Genomic DNA, 17,027 nt, shown 5'->3' on the forward strand with positions numbered 1-17,027 from the left:
AGATGTTACTTCTCCGGCCCAGTAGGTGGCGATATGCACCCTAATATGTCGGTTGGCGATCCGCCTTTTGAGCCAGAGAAGAAGAAGACGGGTAATAATTCCTGTTCCGTTTCCGGGGTGATTCCGTTGGCGGCTGGAAGGCGCCAAATTAAAAACACTGAGGAGAAACATTCAAAATGTGGAAGGTCGAGTGACGGAAGCCTCTGGCTCTCAGCTTTGACCGCTTCTCCTCACACTGTTTAACCGTAACCGGATTACTAACGTGGCAGCTTCGTTCCCAGTGACATTTTAACAGGTTGTTAGAAATATGGAGGAACTCTTCAGCAAAGTGTTACAAGTGAACGTGAGGTGCAGAGACTGTGAGGAAAGGTAAGACTGGCTGGTTTAAACAAACGAGAGAGTTTAATAACCATTTCAGCTGTCGATAAGACAGGGAGAATATATTCGATAGCACAGCAGCCGAAATCCACCGATGCTGAAACGGCAGCACTGTGCCAACAGTATCTCCAGGAGCGTTCAGTGCCTCTGCTAACTTTCTGTAAAGATCTCCTCTCATGACTTCTCTTCAATCAAACTGTGCCAGCTGGGTTATCTGGTGTGTTCTGTCTGAAGCACACCTGGTGCTACTAATGATGATCAGTTACCTTACACCTGATCTGTAAGTGAGTTCTCTATGAGGATTCTGTTCAGGAGGCTGAATAACTTTGAGACTGCAGCAGGCAGTAAAAGTGGCAGATTGTGTTGACTTTGGAGAAACCACTTGTACCTGAACACAGCTGAAGGTTTGGCTGTGGTAGTGCACTTTCAGCTTACAAACCTTGCATCCAGTAGACTTCCCTACTAGTAAGTCGTGTGTGTGTGTGTGTGTGTGTGTGTGTGTGTGTGTGTGTGTGTGTGTGTGTGTGTGTGTGTGTGTGTGTGTGTGTGTGTGTGTGTAGTTTATGGTGCAGTGCACAGAGGAGCTTATTAGTGACCATAAATAATAATACATTTTATTTATAGGTGCCTTTCAAGGCACTCAAGGACACCGTACAACACAGTTAAAAACAAACCAAAAAAGCCATAAACCATAAATAAGAATGTCTGCTAACAAGTAAATGTGTGAGGCGTTGGAGATGCCGTCCTTGGTGGTCATGTGTTTCGACATCATTTTCCTCTCAAAGCCACCTCGGCTACACAGATTTGGGGCCAGCTCAAGTCAGTCAGTTGCTGGTGCGTGTAAATGATGCCATCAGCTATAAAAAAGCCTTGAGTGCCAGCTCAATCAGCTGTGCTGGATGACAGTTTGAAATGATTCTGCCAGAAATCTCTTTTTATTAGCTAACATTACGTATCATAAGCAGCATTTGAGCTCTGGTTGTTATTGACCAGTTTTAATGGTGTAATTTTACAGGAAAGCAAATATCCGTGTCACCATTGAGCTTCAGCTGACGACAAGTCCAGTACACAAAAGGGTGAGTAGGAGTTTGGTATGAACAGTTCAGATAGTGCTCTGTGTAGTTTTCTAGTGGTCAGCTAATTGGAATAAATGGCCAGATGTGAACACATTGCGTTCCACACCTACCCCCCCCTCCGTGCACTTTAACCTTTATTGTGGAACTCTTTATTAAAGACAGGTTTTATCCCTGGTGACTAACCTTCTCTTGTTTTTCTTTATATCAGGATCTTCTAGTAAAACTAACAGATGATATAGATCCGTATTTACTCTTCAAACTCTCGATATCAGAGGAAGATTTCCAGAGGTAGGTATCTGTAGAACTGTGTGAATAACCAGGCTCAATGTTTGAATGTAGGCTGACAAGAACCAGCTTTCTGTAACTCTCTCCTGATGTGTCATTCTTTGTCATTGTCTGTGAAGTCTGAAAGTCCAGCAGGGGCTTCTCATAGACTTTGCATCATTTCCTCAGAAGTTTATAGACCTGCTTAATCTATGCTATTCTGAACAAGAGTCACACAGTCCAAGGTAAGAAGCAATTCAACCATACATGTGTACTGATTTGTATCTGTCCTAACAATTCAGTTTTCTTGTCAATTATAAACAAAATTGCAAACCTTTTTAAAACTGCCATCAGTGCTGAGATGAGTGGGTGATGTTTACCACCACCACACACTACCTGACTGGCTGTTGTCTTTCCCCACAGGTTTCTTCTGCACTTGTCTTGTCAGGCTCCTGTGCTTGAAGGACCTGCCAACTTCAGTGTTGTAGAGACCAATGCATTCAAACACCTGAACCACTTGTCTTTACGACTTGCTCAAGGCTCTGACAAAGAGGTTAAAGACTTTCTGGCAGTGTGTCTCTCCTCTCTGAAGGTTGGCTCATTCAGCATACTTCATCACAGTACGCTCTGGCCCTCTGAATAGAGCTTTGAAGTGGAACGTTTAGTTTAATGTAACAATGCTAATCACTTTTATATTGACTGTACGTTGTTTGTACATTTTAAGCCAGTTGAGTTTAAGCAGCAGTAAGTATTGTTTACATTTTAAGAGATCAGAGCAGGAAAGTAAAAATGTATCTAAAATGTATGTATTCTAAATGGTTCAGATCCTACCATGGGTATTTTAGGAAAATGTAACTGATAAGCCTTAATGTAATGGTGGAATCCTCCTATCAAAGCATCTGTTATGTTGTTTTTTTGTACATAACTAGGGTATAGCTAGGGTCCATTTCCTTCAGTCAGTGTTTTATGTATTATCTCATTGTTTCAGGCAGAAAAGCAGGCCCTAGAGACAAAGCTCAAGAAGACTGAAGAGGATCTATCCAGGCAGCTGAATTATGCTCAACAGGTGTGCTTTGCTCTGGGTGTTGTACTTGCATGATTAAAGGGCTTGAAGGCCTCTAAACACTAAGGAAGATAACAAAGTGCCCAAGCAGTACATGTAGGTGCACCAGCACTACACTCAAAAGGTGCTGGGGCAGGTGGAGTGTAGATTCAATCAAAACACCTATCTCACAGCTCTGAAACCGTTGAGCCAATCACAGTGGAGCAGGACAGAAATACATGAACCAATTGAGAAACAGTGAATAGTAGTGTTTGGCTAGAGCAGGGCAGCACATGCAAACCTCTCCAATGGAAGCTTTTACAGCTGAGGCTTTTATGCTTGTGGAGAGATTGATAGTCTGATCATGTCAGGTTTATGTTGCGTAACATTATGGTTTAAATATTTCATGCACAGGATCACTAAGTCCCACATAAACGGGCAGAATGTTGAATGTCTGTAGAAGTGAGCAGCCTGGTGCCATTAGTTTGTGACCTTATCAGGCAAAATGGACTGCAGTGTGTAATGGCACTGCACTCAGGTGGGGCCACATCATCACCTCATCTGTCTTTACTGCCTTCAGGTGACTGCAGCGATTTAATTATTAAAATCTTTTTAGGAAATTTAAAGCGTACGCTGGCAAATCAACATCAACCCCAGCCCACAACACATGCATACATAACACATGGTCAATAACTGCCACACGCACTGCTCAGATGGAGCCTGTAAAACACAAACACGACACAAATGTAGCAGTAGCCTAATTCATACGGAATGAACCAGAGCAGTCGCTAACAGTCTTGTATGAAATGGATGTTGCATCGTTTAGCAGTTGGTCAAGCTCCAAGCAGTCCCTTAGGGTTTAATGAACTGTACAATGTTTTCAATCAGTACAAAGCTGCTGTCACCATCCATATTCATTTATAGTTGAACACAGACTGCTGTAATCCGCATGAAACTAAAGTTCTGTGTAAATTTAACAGCAGCAGTAATTGGTAAAGAAACTATTAATATATCTAAATGTTATCTAGGGACTGGTGCTGCCACATCTGTATGTCCTCTAGAGACTGGTGCTGCCACATCTGTATGTCCTCTATAGACTAGTGCTGCCACATCTGTATGTCCTCTAGAGACTAGTGCTGCCACATCTGTATGTCCTCTAGAGACTGGTGCTGCCACATCTGTATGTCCTCTAGAGACTAGTGCTGACACATCTGTATGTCCTCTATAGACTAGTGCTGCCACATCTGTCTCTAGAGACTAGTGCTGCCACATCTGTATGTCCTCTAGAGACTGGTGCTGCCACATCTGTCTCTAGAGACTGGTGCTGCCACATCTGTATGTCCTCTAGAGACTGGTGCTGCCACATCTGTATGTCCTCTAGAGACTGGTGCTGACACATCTGTATGTCCTCTAGAGACTGGTGCTGCCACATCTGTATGTCCTCTAGAGACTGGTGCTGACACATCTGTATGTCCTCTAGAGACTGGTGCTGACACATCTGTCTCTAGAGACTGGTGCTGCCACATCTGTATGTCCTCTAGAGACTGGTGCTGACACATCTGTCTCTAGAGACTGGTGCTGACACATCTGTATGTCCTCTAGAGACTGGTGCTGCCACATCTGTATGTCCTCTAGAGACTGGTGCTGCCACATCTGTATGTCCTCTAGAGACTGGTGCTGCCACATCTGTATGTCCTCTAGAGACTGGTGCTGACACATCTGTATGTCCTCTAGAGACTGGTGCTGACACATCTGTATGTCCTCTAGAGACTGGTGCTGCCACATCTGTATGTCCTCTAGAGACTGGTGCTGCCACATCTGTATGTCCTCTAGAGACTAGTGCTGCCACATCTGTATGTCCTCTAGAGACTGGTGCTGCCACATCTGTATGTCCTCTAGAGACTGGTGCTGCCACATCTGTATGTCCTCTAGAGACTAGTGCTGCCACATCTGTATGTCCTCTAGAGACTGGTGCTGCCACATCTGTCTCTAGAGACTGGTGCTGACACATCTGTATGTCCTCTAGAGACTGGTGCTGCCACATCTGTATGTCCTCTAGAGACTGGTGCTGCCACATCTGTATGTCCTCTAGAGACTGGTGCTGACACATCTGTATGTCCTCTAGAGACTGGTGCTGCCACATCTGTATGTCCTCTAGAGACTGGTGCTGCCACATCTGTATGTCCTCTAGAGACTGGTGCTGACACATCTGTATGTCCTCTAGAGACTGGTGCTGACACATCTGTATGTCCTCTAGAGACTGGTGCTGACACATCTGTATGTCCTCTAGAGACTGGTGCTGACACATCTGTCTCTAGAGACGGGTGCTGACACATCTGTCTCTAGAGACTGGTGCTGACATGTTTACCTCTCCCATAGACTCTGTCTGAGAAGACTAGGGAGTTGGACAAACTGCGTTCAGAGTGGACGAGTCAGAGCAGCTGTCTGTCCAGCCGTCATTCTCAGGAGTTACAATCAGAAAGAGAAAAGGCTGTAGAGGTAAGACTCCTACTCCTCACTGGACTTTGTTGCTAATCCAACTGTTATTTAACGCCATTCAATTATGGAAATAAAGCCATGTAAAAAGGAGACCCAGGGTAAAAAGGCTTACTTTAGCAGCTATGTTTTTTTCTCTCACTCTATGGTGTGATTGCATTACCATGGCTCTGAAGCTGTGTTTATGATTTATGGGGAAGGCAGTCATTGGTTTGGAACATACAAGCATACGGATCAGCAGCAGAGAGGTGAGTTATACTGCAGGAGTTGTCAGATATTTATTCTGAATGTTTCTATGTTGTCTTTCAGTTACAGAGCAGGCTTCAGCAGCAGACGGAGAAGCTCCGCCAGGAGCTGGAGAGCTCTCATAAGACGAGCAGCCAGCAGCTTCAAAGCAGACTGACGGAGCAGGAGGCTTCCTGCAGAGAGCTGACGGAGAGGAAATACAAGAACGAGTCTGTCATCAGAGACCTTAAGATTAAACTAATGGGTGCAGAAGAGGTTAGTGAATGAGGACTGACTGGGCCCAGTATACTGGACTTTTTGGCCACTTGGCCAAAGCACAACTTTGCTCTCTGTCTCCTTTTAAGGTGATACGGTGAACTTGTTGGCAAACAATTGTGAATTTACACATTCAGCAGTCACAGTGCAGCATTATGGTGTTTGGCTCCATGTTTGGTCTCTACCCGCTGCTAAGGGAAGTGTGTTGCTCCTCAAATGCTGCTATATGCTTCCCTGTGTTCATCATTTACTCACTAACTGCATCTGTGTGTCTCTGCTAAGCAGGTAGTGTACAGTTGGCTTTCAGAAAACAGCTGTCTGCTGCAGCCGAGATAATGTTACGATGACAGTGAACCTAAACGGTAAACTTGCAGTCATGCGGCTAAACAGTGAGCTGAGTTCACTATAAAGCTCTGAAAAGCCAGCAGATTCAGCTGATAAATCTCTTTGTCAGTATGAGCTTTCCCTTACACAGTTTCACATAATTTAACATTTTCATTTGATTATTAAAAAGATGTCCACGGTTGTCACTTTAAAATCTGGACATAAATACAAATTTCAGTGCGTATCTGTTCACACACTGGAATTACAAAAGCAGAGGATTACTGTGAGTCTTCATCTGTCCAGCAGAGATGTCTCAGATACACAGGCTTACCTCTACTCCCTTACTATGTTGTACACACACACACAGTGTGTCAGCCTTTTGTCCACCTATTTGGATGATAATGATTCTAACGATATACCACATCTGTTATTTCCCTGCTGTGGTGTGTGTAGGAGTGCCAGCGTTCAAAGCAGCAGGTCCTGTCCCTCAGGAGAGAGAATAGCACTCTGGACACGGAGGCCCATGAGAAGGAGCGCCTGGTCAGCCAGCTGCAAATGAGAGTGGCTGTTCTGGAACAGGAGGTCAAAGATAAGGATCAACTAATGCGCCGCACAAAAGAAGTGCTGGAAGCCACTCAGCAGCAGAAGGTAAGAGCTGCAATCTCAAATATGTTTGGGATTGTGTGTGTGTGTGTGTGTGTGTGTGTGTGTGTGTGTGTGTGTCTGACCACAGTAGGTTTTGGAAAATACTTGAACATTCAACCTAAAACATTTATGCGTGTACGCTGAATAACCTCTGATTAACACGTTTTGAAAAACCTATTTTATTAACTGCCTAATACTGTGACGGACTGACTCGTCACTCCTTAATGGGCTGGTAGGGGCCACAAGCAAACTGCTTCAGTCTGACATCACAGAGCAAAAGGCTGAAAAGAAGGTGTACCCAGTCTGTTCAGGGCACATGTTGGCCTTTGTTGTGGCTCAAAAACTTGCAAAAGAAAATTTTGGACTTGTTTTGAACTGGAGCATCTGTAGATTATTTCCATACCTGATATGTTCTGATCCACTAATGACTAATAACACATGATATGACGTGAACAAGTCTCCTCTGATCTTTGCTTCCCTCTTGAATGTAGTTTTTTAACGCCTTTATTATATCAATTACAATATGCAGCGTATACAGCTGGAGTCTATCATTACAAACACCATGAGGACCTAAGGCTTTATGAGAAATATCTTGTAGAGCTAACCGTGGTTATAGATTATGGTTGGGTATGCTTACGTTACGGTTAGATTATTATTATAAAAGCACTTTGAGTAGTTGAAATGACTATACAAATGCAGACCATTTATCGCCTCCAAGCTCAAAGCCCACTTCAGCTCCAAGGATCGGTTTGAACCATTCCACTCCAGATTCTGCTCCCAACACGGCACACAAACGGCTCTCTCCAAAGTCACCAACAACCTCCTCCTCCTCCTCTCATACTCCGGATTCCTCAACATTCTCATCCTTCTCGATCTCATTGCAGCCTTTGACACCATCAACCGCAACATTCTTCTCTCCTGCCTTGAATCCTCCCTCACCATCACCGACATTACCTCTCAAATCGACAACGATTCATCAACAACTGTACATCCTTCACCACTCCTCTGTCACAGGGCGTCCCCCAGGGTTTGGTGCTTGGTTCTCTCCTCTTCATCTTCTAAATGCTCCCCCATGGAAACATTATACGCCGTCATAGTCTCTGCTTTCCCTGCTATGCCGATGATGTCCAGCTCTACATCTCCACCCAAATCCATCACCACTGCCACTCACTCTACCCTGACCAAGTGCCTCACAGATATTAAATCCTGGATGCATTTCCTCAACTCAACTGCGACAAAACTGATATGATCATCATCAGTCCCACATCCCACACCAGGTCCACTCAGGACTTCTGCCTCACCATCGAATAACTTCACTGTGGTCACTCCCCACACATCCGTAACCTCTGAGTCATTTTTGACAGCAACCTCTCCTTTGAACATTCAACATATCAACCAAATCACCGGAACTGCCTTTTTCCATCTCAAGAACATAGCTCACCTCCGCCCATCACTCTCCCTCTCTGCTGCTGAAACCCTCCTCCACGCCTTCATCACATCCAGAATCAACTACTGCAACAGCACTCTTTACGACACATCATCCAAACACCGGTACATCCAAAAGTCTGCCACCCGTCTGCTCACCCACACCCACTCCCGAGACCACGTCACCCGTGTCCTTCAGAACCTCCACTGGCTCCCATCCCACAACGGATCTAATTCTGCAACATTCCTTCCTGCGAGGCTGAAAACTCCTCCGAGACTGCACCAGTCACTCCTTGTTTTTTTTTTTTAAAAAGTGAACTTATCAAAACTCACCTTCAGAACTGCTTTTAACATATAATTGACTGTGTTGTTGTAGTTATGCTTTAATGGGTATTTTCAACCTCCTTTAAAGTGTCTTTGAGTTTGTAGAAAAGCACTCTATAAAATGTATTCACGTAAGCGCAGTTTGGTTTGTTTAACTTCATAATTTGATTGATAACCTTTTTTCTCACATGGTGATCTTGAATAATGTGAAATGTCCTCCATATGACACTGAATGTTTGTATGTCTATATTCATATTGTTCAGTGTTAATGTCAATACACTAATTGTTTGTACTGTTTTGTCTTTATACTGATCTAATATCAGGTATTGTTATTGCACCAGTGATATTGGTCTTATTGTTAGGTTTTGGCTGCGATGCCCCTTGAAGTTGCATTTATTAAAGACCAAAGTGGCCTTTGCTAAAAAATGACTTAATTCCAAATGTGGATGCATCCACTGCGGAAACTATTCCCAAATAAAGTAACCATTTCTAGTAGTGTTTGCTTTTGAAAATGACTGAGCTGTCTTAGTTTATTTTTTTTAAATGAAACAATGTGTTTTTATTGTGTGGAAACCAATGAGCTTGAAGCTGAAAGGATTGAGAAAGTCACAAACGCATTGTTTTTTTGACAGTGAGAAATTTGGAATGTTCATTTATGTTGGTTCTGTCTAATTCTGTTTTTTAATGTGTGTGTATGTATATGTACGTGTTTTTCTAGGACTCAATGGAAGAAAATGCCGAAAGTAAAGAAGTCCAGTTTAGAAAACTTGAAGCAACAGTAAAGTCACTGTCTGAAGAGCTGATAAAGGTTTGTAAAGCTGCCTGCAGGCGGCCTGTCTGCTGGGATGGTTTAACCCCAAAACTGAACACACGAAGGAGAAACTTGGCTGTTACCCATTAATATCCAATTCCCCATATCCATATAAACTTGGGTTTTGGGATAATTTCAAGGATTTGGTTAATGTTTGAGTTCTGAACACTCCTGTGTTCTGTATAGGCTAAACATCCTGAAGGAAAAAACACTTCTTGTATATATGTAGACATTCAACATGCTGCCAGGTGCCAGTTTATTTGGGTACACCTAGTTAAAATCAATGCAGTCTAATCCAACTGTCCTGCAATCCGACCATCATGTTCAGTTAGTGATAAAACTTTCTTAGAGAGGCCTTGATTTATCTGTGCAGTCATTTTGGAGGAAGTAGGTTGGGGTGCCGTTGAACTGTGTTGCATTACAGAGTGAGGTGTGTCCGTTAGTCAGTCTGCCCTCGTTGCTGTGGAATGGAAAAAATAATAGAAACACCTTTTGGTAGATCTAATAAACTGGCAAGTGGGTGTTTAACTGCACTTTGAATATGATCCATTACACTTTCTTACCTCCTTTTTATATAATTTCTTATCCAGGCTAATGGAATTATAAAGAAGCTACAGGGAGAAGTCCGAGGCCTAGTTGGAAAAATCAAAGTCAAGAACACTGTGACTGTGTCGCAGGAGAAGGTCCTCCAGGACACGTCAGAAAGACTTCAGAATGTTGTGAAGGATCTGCACAGTGCCCAGGAGCAGCTCATCACCAAGGATGAGCAGGTATGTCTCCACGCCGCCTTTGATTGCATTACTACACTTGCTGCTTCTGAGGAAGTTTTGCTTCTTAATTGCACAGGGCTCACCACATGTCAATCATTTCAATAAAAACACAAGTGGTGTGGGATATTCAATGTAGTTTAATTGTAAAGGCACATAGTGAGGACTGTAGTAAGGTGTGTTGAAGTATAACCACCCAGGCCCTAGCACAGCACTAGCACAGTTGTCCCAGGTACCTGTTCTTGCCTGTTCTCACAGGCTGCTCACACACACAGGCTCTAAAGCTGGGGCAGTGATATGCTGCTGTTTGTAGTGGGTGGGGCCTCACTGCACCCAGCGACACCACAGCAGAAAGTTTGCTCAGGCACAGAAAAAAATTATTATGTCACAATTTTAAGGCAAACTCTACAATAAAGTTGTATCCATGCTAAAATGTAAATGTGAAGGGTGGTGCCAAGGACCCAGAGGACAATGTGCTAAATGAGGCTGAGGATATTCAGAGGTCATTGACCTGAGGATGGAACTGGGCTTATCGTGGCCAATGGAGACATTTACTTTCTAAGTTTGGACACAGACAAATGAGTTTGAAGTAGATATTCTCTGAAAGGAAAGTGATATACATCTGATAAATTAAATAAAAGATTATTACAAACTGGTTTGTTATATTGAAATGCATCCTTTATTCTAAGGCTGGTGAGGGATCTCTAAACTCTGGTGTTGTATTAGAAAAATAAATGAGTCAGTCAAAAATAAAGCCTTTAATGTTCCCACTTTTGCTCTTGTGTTATTGCTAATCGTAGCTTCATCATGTATTGTTATTGGCCCTGAAAGTGAGAAATCTGCCCGTTAGAACTCCTCAAAGGGGAGGACGTGCTTTTTCTCTTTTCAGTCCAACTAAAAGTAAATGAGATGTTTTATGTGTTGATGAACATACTCATGTGTAGACACACGTCCTGTCCTGCACCCCAGCTTGTAAAATGAGCCACCAAACAGACATTGAGCAGGGAGAAGTGCCCTGCTAACATCAGTTAGGTAAAGGTAAATGGCTTATTAGGCTAATTAATACAAAGGCAATGATTTGACATGAAGTTGATGACAACATTGTTTGTGTGTTGCAGGTTTCCAAATTGAAGGAACAGTTGGAGACGACTGTGCAGAAGCTGAATGAAAGCAGAGAGGTGTTAAAAACAAATGAGAACGGTGAGGAAGCTCGTCTTACTCATTTCAACATGGTGCAACTCATCCGAACTATTCCTGGAGTTCTGGGCCCAGCAGTGCAGGATCAAAGTGTCTGTTTTGCTAGTTTTTTAACACCAATCTCACCTTATGTTCTGTTTTTCTTTTACCACAGTTATAAGTTGGCTTAACAAGCAGCTAAATGAAAAGCAGCTGTCCAGAAAGCCACAGTTTCCTGAATCTCTGGAGAATCCTTCAGTTTCATCCACAACAACAGGACTGAGGGTAAGAGAGGCGTCCTGGCTGTGTCTGGGGGCCTGACTAGGCCACACTGCTCATTAACTTAGCTGGCTTTGTCCCTCCCACTTCCACACCAGTGTAAACCTTAACAACACTATTATTAGACATTACATCATAGAATACATGAACTGCAGCTCTCCTCTACTTAATTACATGCATTTGATGCTGCTTATTTACATCGCTGTGTGAGCTGCATATATTTTTTTGGGGTGAGGTGGGGGGGGTTACACCATTTACAACTGACACCAGTTAAAGATGTGAATGTATCTTTTCAGGCACAGTTTTATCCTCAGACAGTCAAACCTGCTGCTGACGTCACTCCTGCTGAACAGACGGCCAACAGACAGATGTAAGTCTGGGTGATCTCTCCCTCCTCCCCCAACTACATTCTTTCTTTTCAGTTTAAACTAGGACTGTAGTCATAATGTTCAAATCAACATTCAAATACTGCATAGCTTTTTTTTTTTTGTAACGTCTCTGTTCTGTTAGAATCAGTCAAAATGGACTCCCCACCTCTACAGCAGCATGTCAGCGTGCCACTGAGAGCCTCTCTAACCGTAGAGACATGAGTTTATGAAGCACGTTCAGTGTTCAGACAGTAAAGTAGATACTTTACTAGATGTTCATTGTTCTCTAAGCTGTTTCTAAGTGTTTCCTTTGTGTCCTCAGTGGAGGCTGTGCGGGTCTGGATTCTAAATACTTTGAAAGGAGAGATGATAGCATTCCAGTCTACAGCCTGCCAGCTAATCCGCTTCACAGAGGTAAATCCATCCATCATTAGAGTGCTGCATGGACTGTAAGCTTCAGAATGTTCATCACCATGAGTTAATGCTGTTTCCATTCAGCAGAGAAAGTGGTGTCACCCAGGGCTAGTAAGATGTTAGTGTGTGAGACCAGGTGAAGGGGTGGATATAGTGTGGAACTAGGTTACAGTCACCTGCATCAGCCTGATCTCTCCATCAGTCTCACTGTCGTAGCACAGTGGCAGGATGAAAGGAGGTCCCTCTTTACATTCAGGGTCACTGCCCACTACAGTGCACACAAACATACTGGGTGTCATGATGATTCCAAGCAACAGATCGGTTGAGTTGAGTGTTTGTGATGTAATGCTGATTTGGTAAATGGACTGAACCTGTGCAGCAGCACCCCAACACTACACTGAGCCATTCATCCACTGATGCACTGGTCCTCCACTTACTTTGGATGCCATAGTAGCTTCTGTTTTCCGATGCTTTGACATGTGGACTGGAGGAGGCAGGACTGAGCCGCTGATCCTGCCTGTTAGTGGACAACCTGCTCCACCACTGAGCCAGACGCCCCAGAGTGAGGATAGTGTGACAGAGGTTTCAGTCATTTTTTTTCTTTCCTTTTCAGACTTACCTCAGCGAATAAAGCCGTCTGTAGCCTCTGCCTACTTCTCTGCGTGAAGCAGCAGCTACTTTAATGATCAGCACACAGGATGGAGTCCATCAGAACTTCACCATCACCTTTATGTCTTCAGCCATGTAAAAAACTGTTCAATAAACTTGTTTTTAAGTCGTAATCGATGCTGTTTTAGTGTTTGTGCTGATGGCCTGCATGTCTTCTAAGTTGTAATAAATGCTGTTAAGTGTCTGTATGGTGAATTCCAGTGGTCACAGGAAATAACACAGATGATACATATGTTAAGCTTACTGACTGGCTGTTTGCTGTGCATTTGTTTTCTGTAGTATTTCAGTACTGTAGTGTAATTTAATTTATTTAATGTCTCTTAGAAGAATTGTAATTGTAAATACTGGCTCTAGTCCATGTTTGTCAAGTTTACTTTTTCATTGTAGACACACCGAATGCTACAGTTTGAAGTGTGTGCTCTGCTCACACGCTCATTTAATCGATTTAATCATTAAATACAAACTACACATTACTGCAGCAAACACAGTTGTGAGACAGAATATGATAGTTGCACTATGGGGTAGGTAGAATTGAAAAACATTTTGTATATAATATATCTCTCCCTTTACTTCCATGCAAGGGTTAAAGTTAGATGTTCTGTCTCTCCATCTGTCAGGTGAGCTGCCGTCTGTCTCCCTCTAGTGTTGTGTGCTGCTGTGTCTGATATGTTTGAATATGCCTCATGGTGCTGTAGAATAATTCCACGTGGTTCCTTCCTGTGTAAAGACACGGCCATGGTGGTGCTGGAGCTCTGTGGGAGACAGACGTCTGCTCTAATCTACAGTGTGACCTGTGGAGGGATGATGTAACCTGCCATCGGATCACTAATCCTATCTGCTGTCACGTGTTTTCTCTCTGTTGTGGTAGATGAGTCACAATCTTTGATCTGCTGTGATTACATTAAGTGTTAGCAAAATAAAAAGCCATTTGAAAATAACAAAAACAAGAAATTATGGAAATACTTGGAGACCTGCTCTGTAGCTGTGGTCTAACATGCAAAATCCTTTTCCCTTTATTCACCATAAATTATATGGAATAAAATTAAAAATAAGATAATGAACTAGACATCCAGGGTTGACTGCAGCTCTGAAGTCATGGAAGTCTGATCTCACAAGCATAAAATGACTAATTAAGCTGCTCTGATGGCCGCGGCCACCAGCTGGACGACATGAGCATCTCAAATCAATAAGGGAAGCAAGCTTTTTAATGTCTGTACCTGTAGAACATGATACAAACGTGAAAAATATATAACTCGATAATTCCCATATCCATTTCAGATTAGAAGCCCTGTAGCATTTCTGTGGACACAATCACTTCAGGCTTTTATTTGATGGCCATTATTAAAGTGTAGAAAGAGAGGCTGGCTGGCACTGCAGCATGTGTGAACATCTGCTCCGGTGGATATTTTTTTGATTACAAACTGTCTGGTAACAATGTGTTACCAGACGGGCTGCCACGGCACCACCATCCCTCCTGCATGCTACAGTAAAGCTGCACCACTGAGAACAGCAGCTCCAGGATGGACACCTCTCTCATAGTGCACAGAAGAGAGACAGAGCAGGAGGGACAGAAATACCATGTTCCATGAGGACATGCACAGACTTTAACCAGAGCAGTGCAGCTCATTTTGAAATGTTCACTGGAACACACATGTTTTATCATAGTTTTCATATTTCTTGATGGGACATGACTGTAAATCCTTTGCAGGGAGTTGACTGGACTTTGGACTGTGGACTGTGGACTGTGTGTGTATGTGTTTAACAGACCTGAAGAAAGTGAATGGCTGTGCACTTCTTGTGGGGTTTGGTAACCAATTCGGTTTTATGTTCATAAAAAAAGTAAAATGCATGAACTTCCTATTTCATCTTCTCACCTGCAACAGCCAGATCCTTGTTGTCTCTTAAGCACAGGACTATTTTTGGTCTGACACGTTGGTAAATCTGCTTCCCCAATGATCTGGGCCCCGAGAAGCATAAATCAATTGTTGGAAAATCTAATAACCAGTGTTGACATGAACTTTTCAAAAAATAGTCAGCTGAATACTGCTGTAATGTTACCTTACTGATTCTCTGACTCGAGTAACTAGATGCACAGTTACCAAAGCACTGTTATCTCAACCCATTGGTTAGAAAAGGTTTGTAAACATTTTACAGAAGGCATATCATGCTCATTATTATTAGTTATTATCAATAACACTATCAATATAACACTATATACAATATATATATAATAATATAATATAATAATAATATATACAATAATATATACTATACTAATATATACTGGGGACATTAAGAAAGCTGCTTTCATTCATGCAAGAGTTTCAATTGCTTGGTCTGCCTTAATTATGCAAGAGGATTAGGGCCCCAACTCTATTTGAGTTCTGACTTTATTTTCAGAATTCTGAGAATAAAGTCAGAGTTTTACACATGTTCATCAATTTTGTGTCATTTGTGTTATTTCAAGATGTGTTTAATTATTTTTGTTATTTGAGTTCAGGAGTTTGTAATGAGTTTTGAGCTAGTTATCTATGCTGCCATCTTGTCTGCCTCTTGCAAACTCAGACTCATTGGCCTTGCCTCATATTAATGAGGATCAGTCTCTGTTTTCACTGGCTTTCAGTTACTTTTAGGATCCATTAAGATTCTTGTACCTGTCCAGTCCTGCTAATGTGTTTAGACTTGCTACCCTTGCATCATCATCACATTGAAGTCATTGACTCTGTTCCTCTTGATAATACAATCTGGCCAGATATGGACTCAGCAGACATAACCTGCTGCCAACAAGTGCAGGAGTGAAACAAAGAAAGTAGGATCATTCCTAAAGGATAATTCTGTTTATTTTTGACCTGGGTTTTGTTTTCTCATCACTTGACATGTTTTTATCACGTTGACCTCTATAGTGCCTGGACTGTAGTCCAGTAGTATTCTAAACGATTCTAAAGATCTTCTTCAACATAAACACTTATTTCATGAAAATCCAGACAATTAATCGGCTCCCACATATTATGTGGTAACGATAATATGTTGCAAGGCTCTTACACTGGGTTACAGGCATTCCTAATAATGCTGTTTGACATCAAATGCTTCCTCCGCTTCCCCATGTTTTCTATTTGCTAACTGGGAAGCAAATAATAAAATGTGAAAAATAACATTTAGAACGCAAATATTCAAATTTCATATATTATATTAATTTCGTATATATCATATACTAGCTACCATGCTCGCATTCCACAAGGTGGAATCGACACATCTTTGTATTCCGAATATGGATCCAGCAGTACGACAGAGTTCTCTGTGGCCGTATGAGTACAAACAACCCGTTTCAGACTCCACACAGTCATCTGGTAGAGGGAAAGCTTTTGATTAGTGCAGCTTCACAGTATGGACTCAGTATTACCGTAGACACTGCGTTCCACAGCACCATCATCCTGGCAGACGGTGGAGGACACGCTGTGGGGGAGAGCACACACTTTAATGAGAAGCCTCCATTGTTGTGAAAATATCCCCAAACCAGATCGCTTCTACAGAGATGACAAGGTGCAATGCATTATGGGACAGTTTTGACATTTGGGATCACTAGCTCCACACCTACAGTGATAATACCCTCCGTGTTCTATGCCTTCTCACAACATACAAAGTTTGCCTACTTGCACATTTTGAAATTTCCATCCATGTTCCAAAGAATTCAAGCAGCTTCCTCATGCTGCCACTGCGCCTGTCCCTGCACTCAGTGTGAGCAGTAACCTTCCTCTACAGACAGAGACACTGTTCACAACCAACCATCATCCCGTTTCACTCCTCTCCACACGCCTCCTCTGGTTGGGGATCGATAGTCATGCCATTTCATCTGCACAATTCAGAAGAAATTCTTTTACTGAGACTTTGACCAGGGGCCTGTATCATGATTCCAAACGTGTGTGCTCATCACGTTTTCCAATATTATGAAGTTGGCTCTCTGGAAACTGGGGTAGATCACCATGGAAACAGACCACTACTAAACCTGCTCCGAGCAGTTTAAGTCATACACCGAAAGAATGTACAGTGGTGTTCGATTCTTTGCTAAGA

At 42.6% G+C, this 17,027-nt stretch overlaps 1 protein-coding gene across 1 annotated transcript; it reads left to right on the top strand.

Annotated features, from left to right (window-relative positions):
* The first annotated feature begins 164 nt into the window (after positions 1–164).
* On the top strand, positions 165–13,095 carry sass6 (SAS-6 centriolar assembly protein). Its single transcript, XM_070832605.1, has 16 exons — positions 165–369; positions 1,394–1,454; positions 1,663–1,742; positions 1,859–1,963; positions 2,142–2,310; positions 2,707–2,784; positions 5,140–5,259; positions 5,566–5,757; positions 6,535–6,729; positions 9,194–9,283; positions 9,877–10,056; positions 11,172–11,253; positions 11,405–11,514; positions 11,805–11,878; positions 12,199–12,290; positions 12,904–13,095. Exons 1-16 carry the CDS (start codon positions 308–310, stop codon positions 12,954–12,956), a joined length of 1,743 nt encoding a protein of 580 aa, XP_070688706.1. The 5' UTR covers positions 165–307; the 3' UTR covers positions 12,957–13,095.
* The last annotated feature ends 3,932 nt before the right edge of the window (positions 13,096–17,027 follow it).

The sequence above is a fragment of the Pempheris klunzingeri genome, chromosome 6 (assembly GCF_042242105.1).
Source record: "Pempheris klunzingeri isolate RE-2024b chromosome 6, fPemKlu1.hap1, whole genome shotgun sequence".
In the NCBI taxonomy this organism is placed as follows: Eukaryota; Metazoa; Chordata; class Actinopteri; order Acropomatiformes; family Pempheridae; genus Pempheris; species Pempheris klunzingeri.

Bases quoted from the DNA above. Each gene is read 5' to 3' on its own strand.
- sass6 (XM_070832605.1), top strand. From the start codon at position 308: ATGGAGGAACTCTTCAGCAAAGTGTTACAAGTGAACGTGAGGTGCAGA. The intron at 1,455-1,662 runs GTGAGTAGGAGT...TCTTTATATCAG, and splicing joins CAAGTCCAGTACACAAAAGG to GATCTTCTAGTAAAACTAAC. The intron at 1,964-2,141 runs GTAAGAAGCAAT...CTTTCCCCACAG, and splicing joins CAAGAGTCACACAGTCCAAG to GTTTCTTCTGCACTTGTCTT.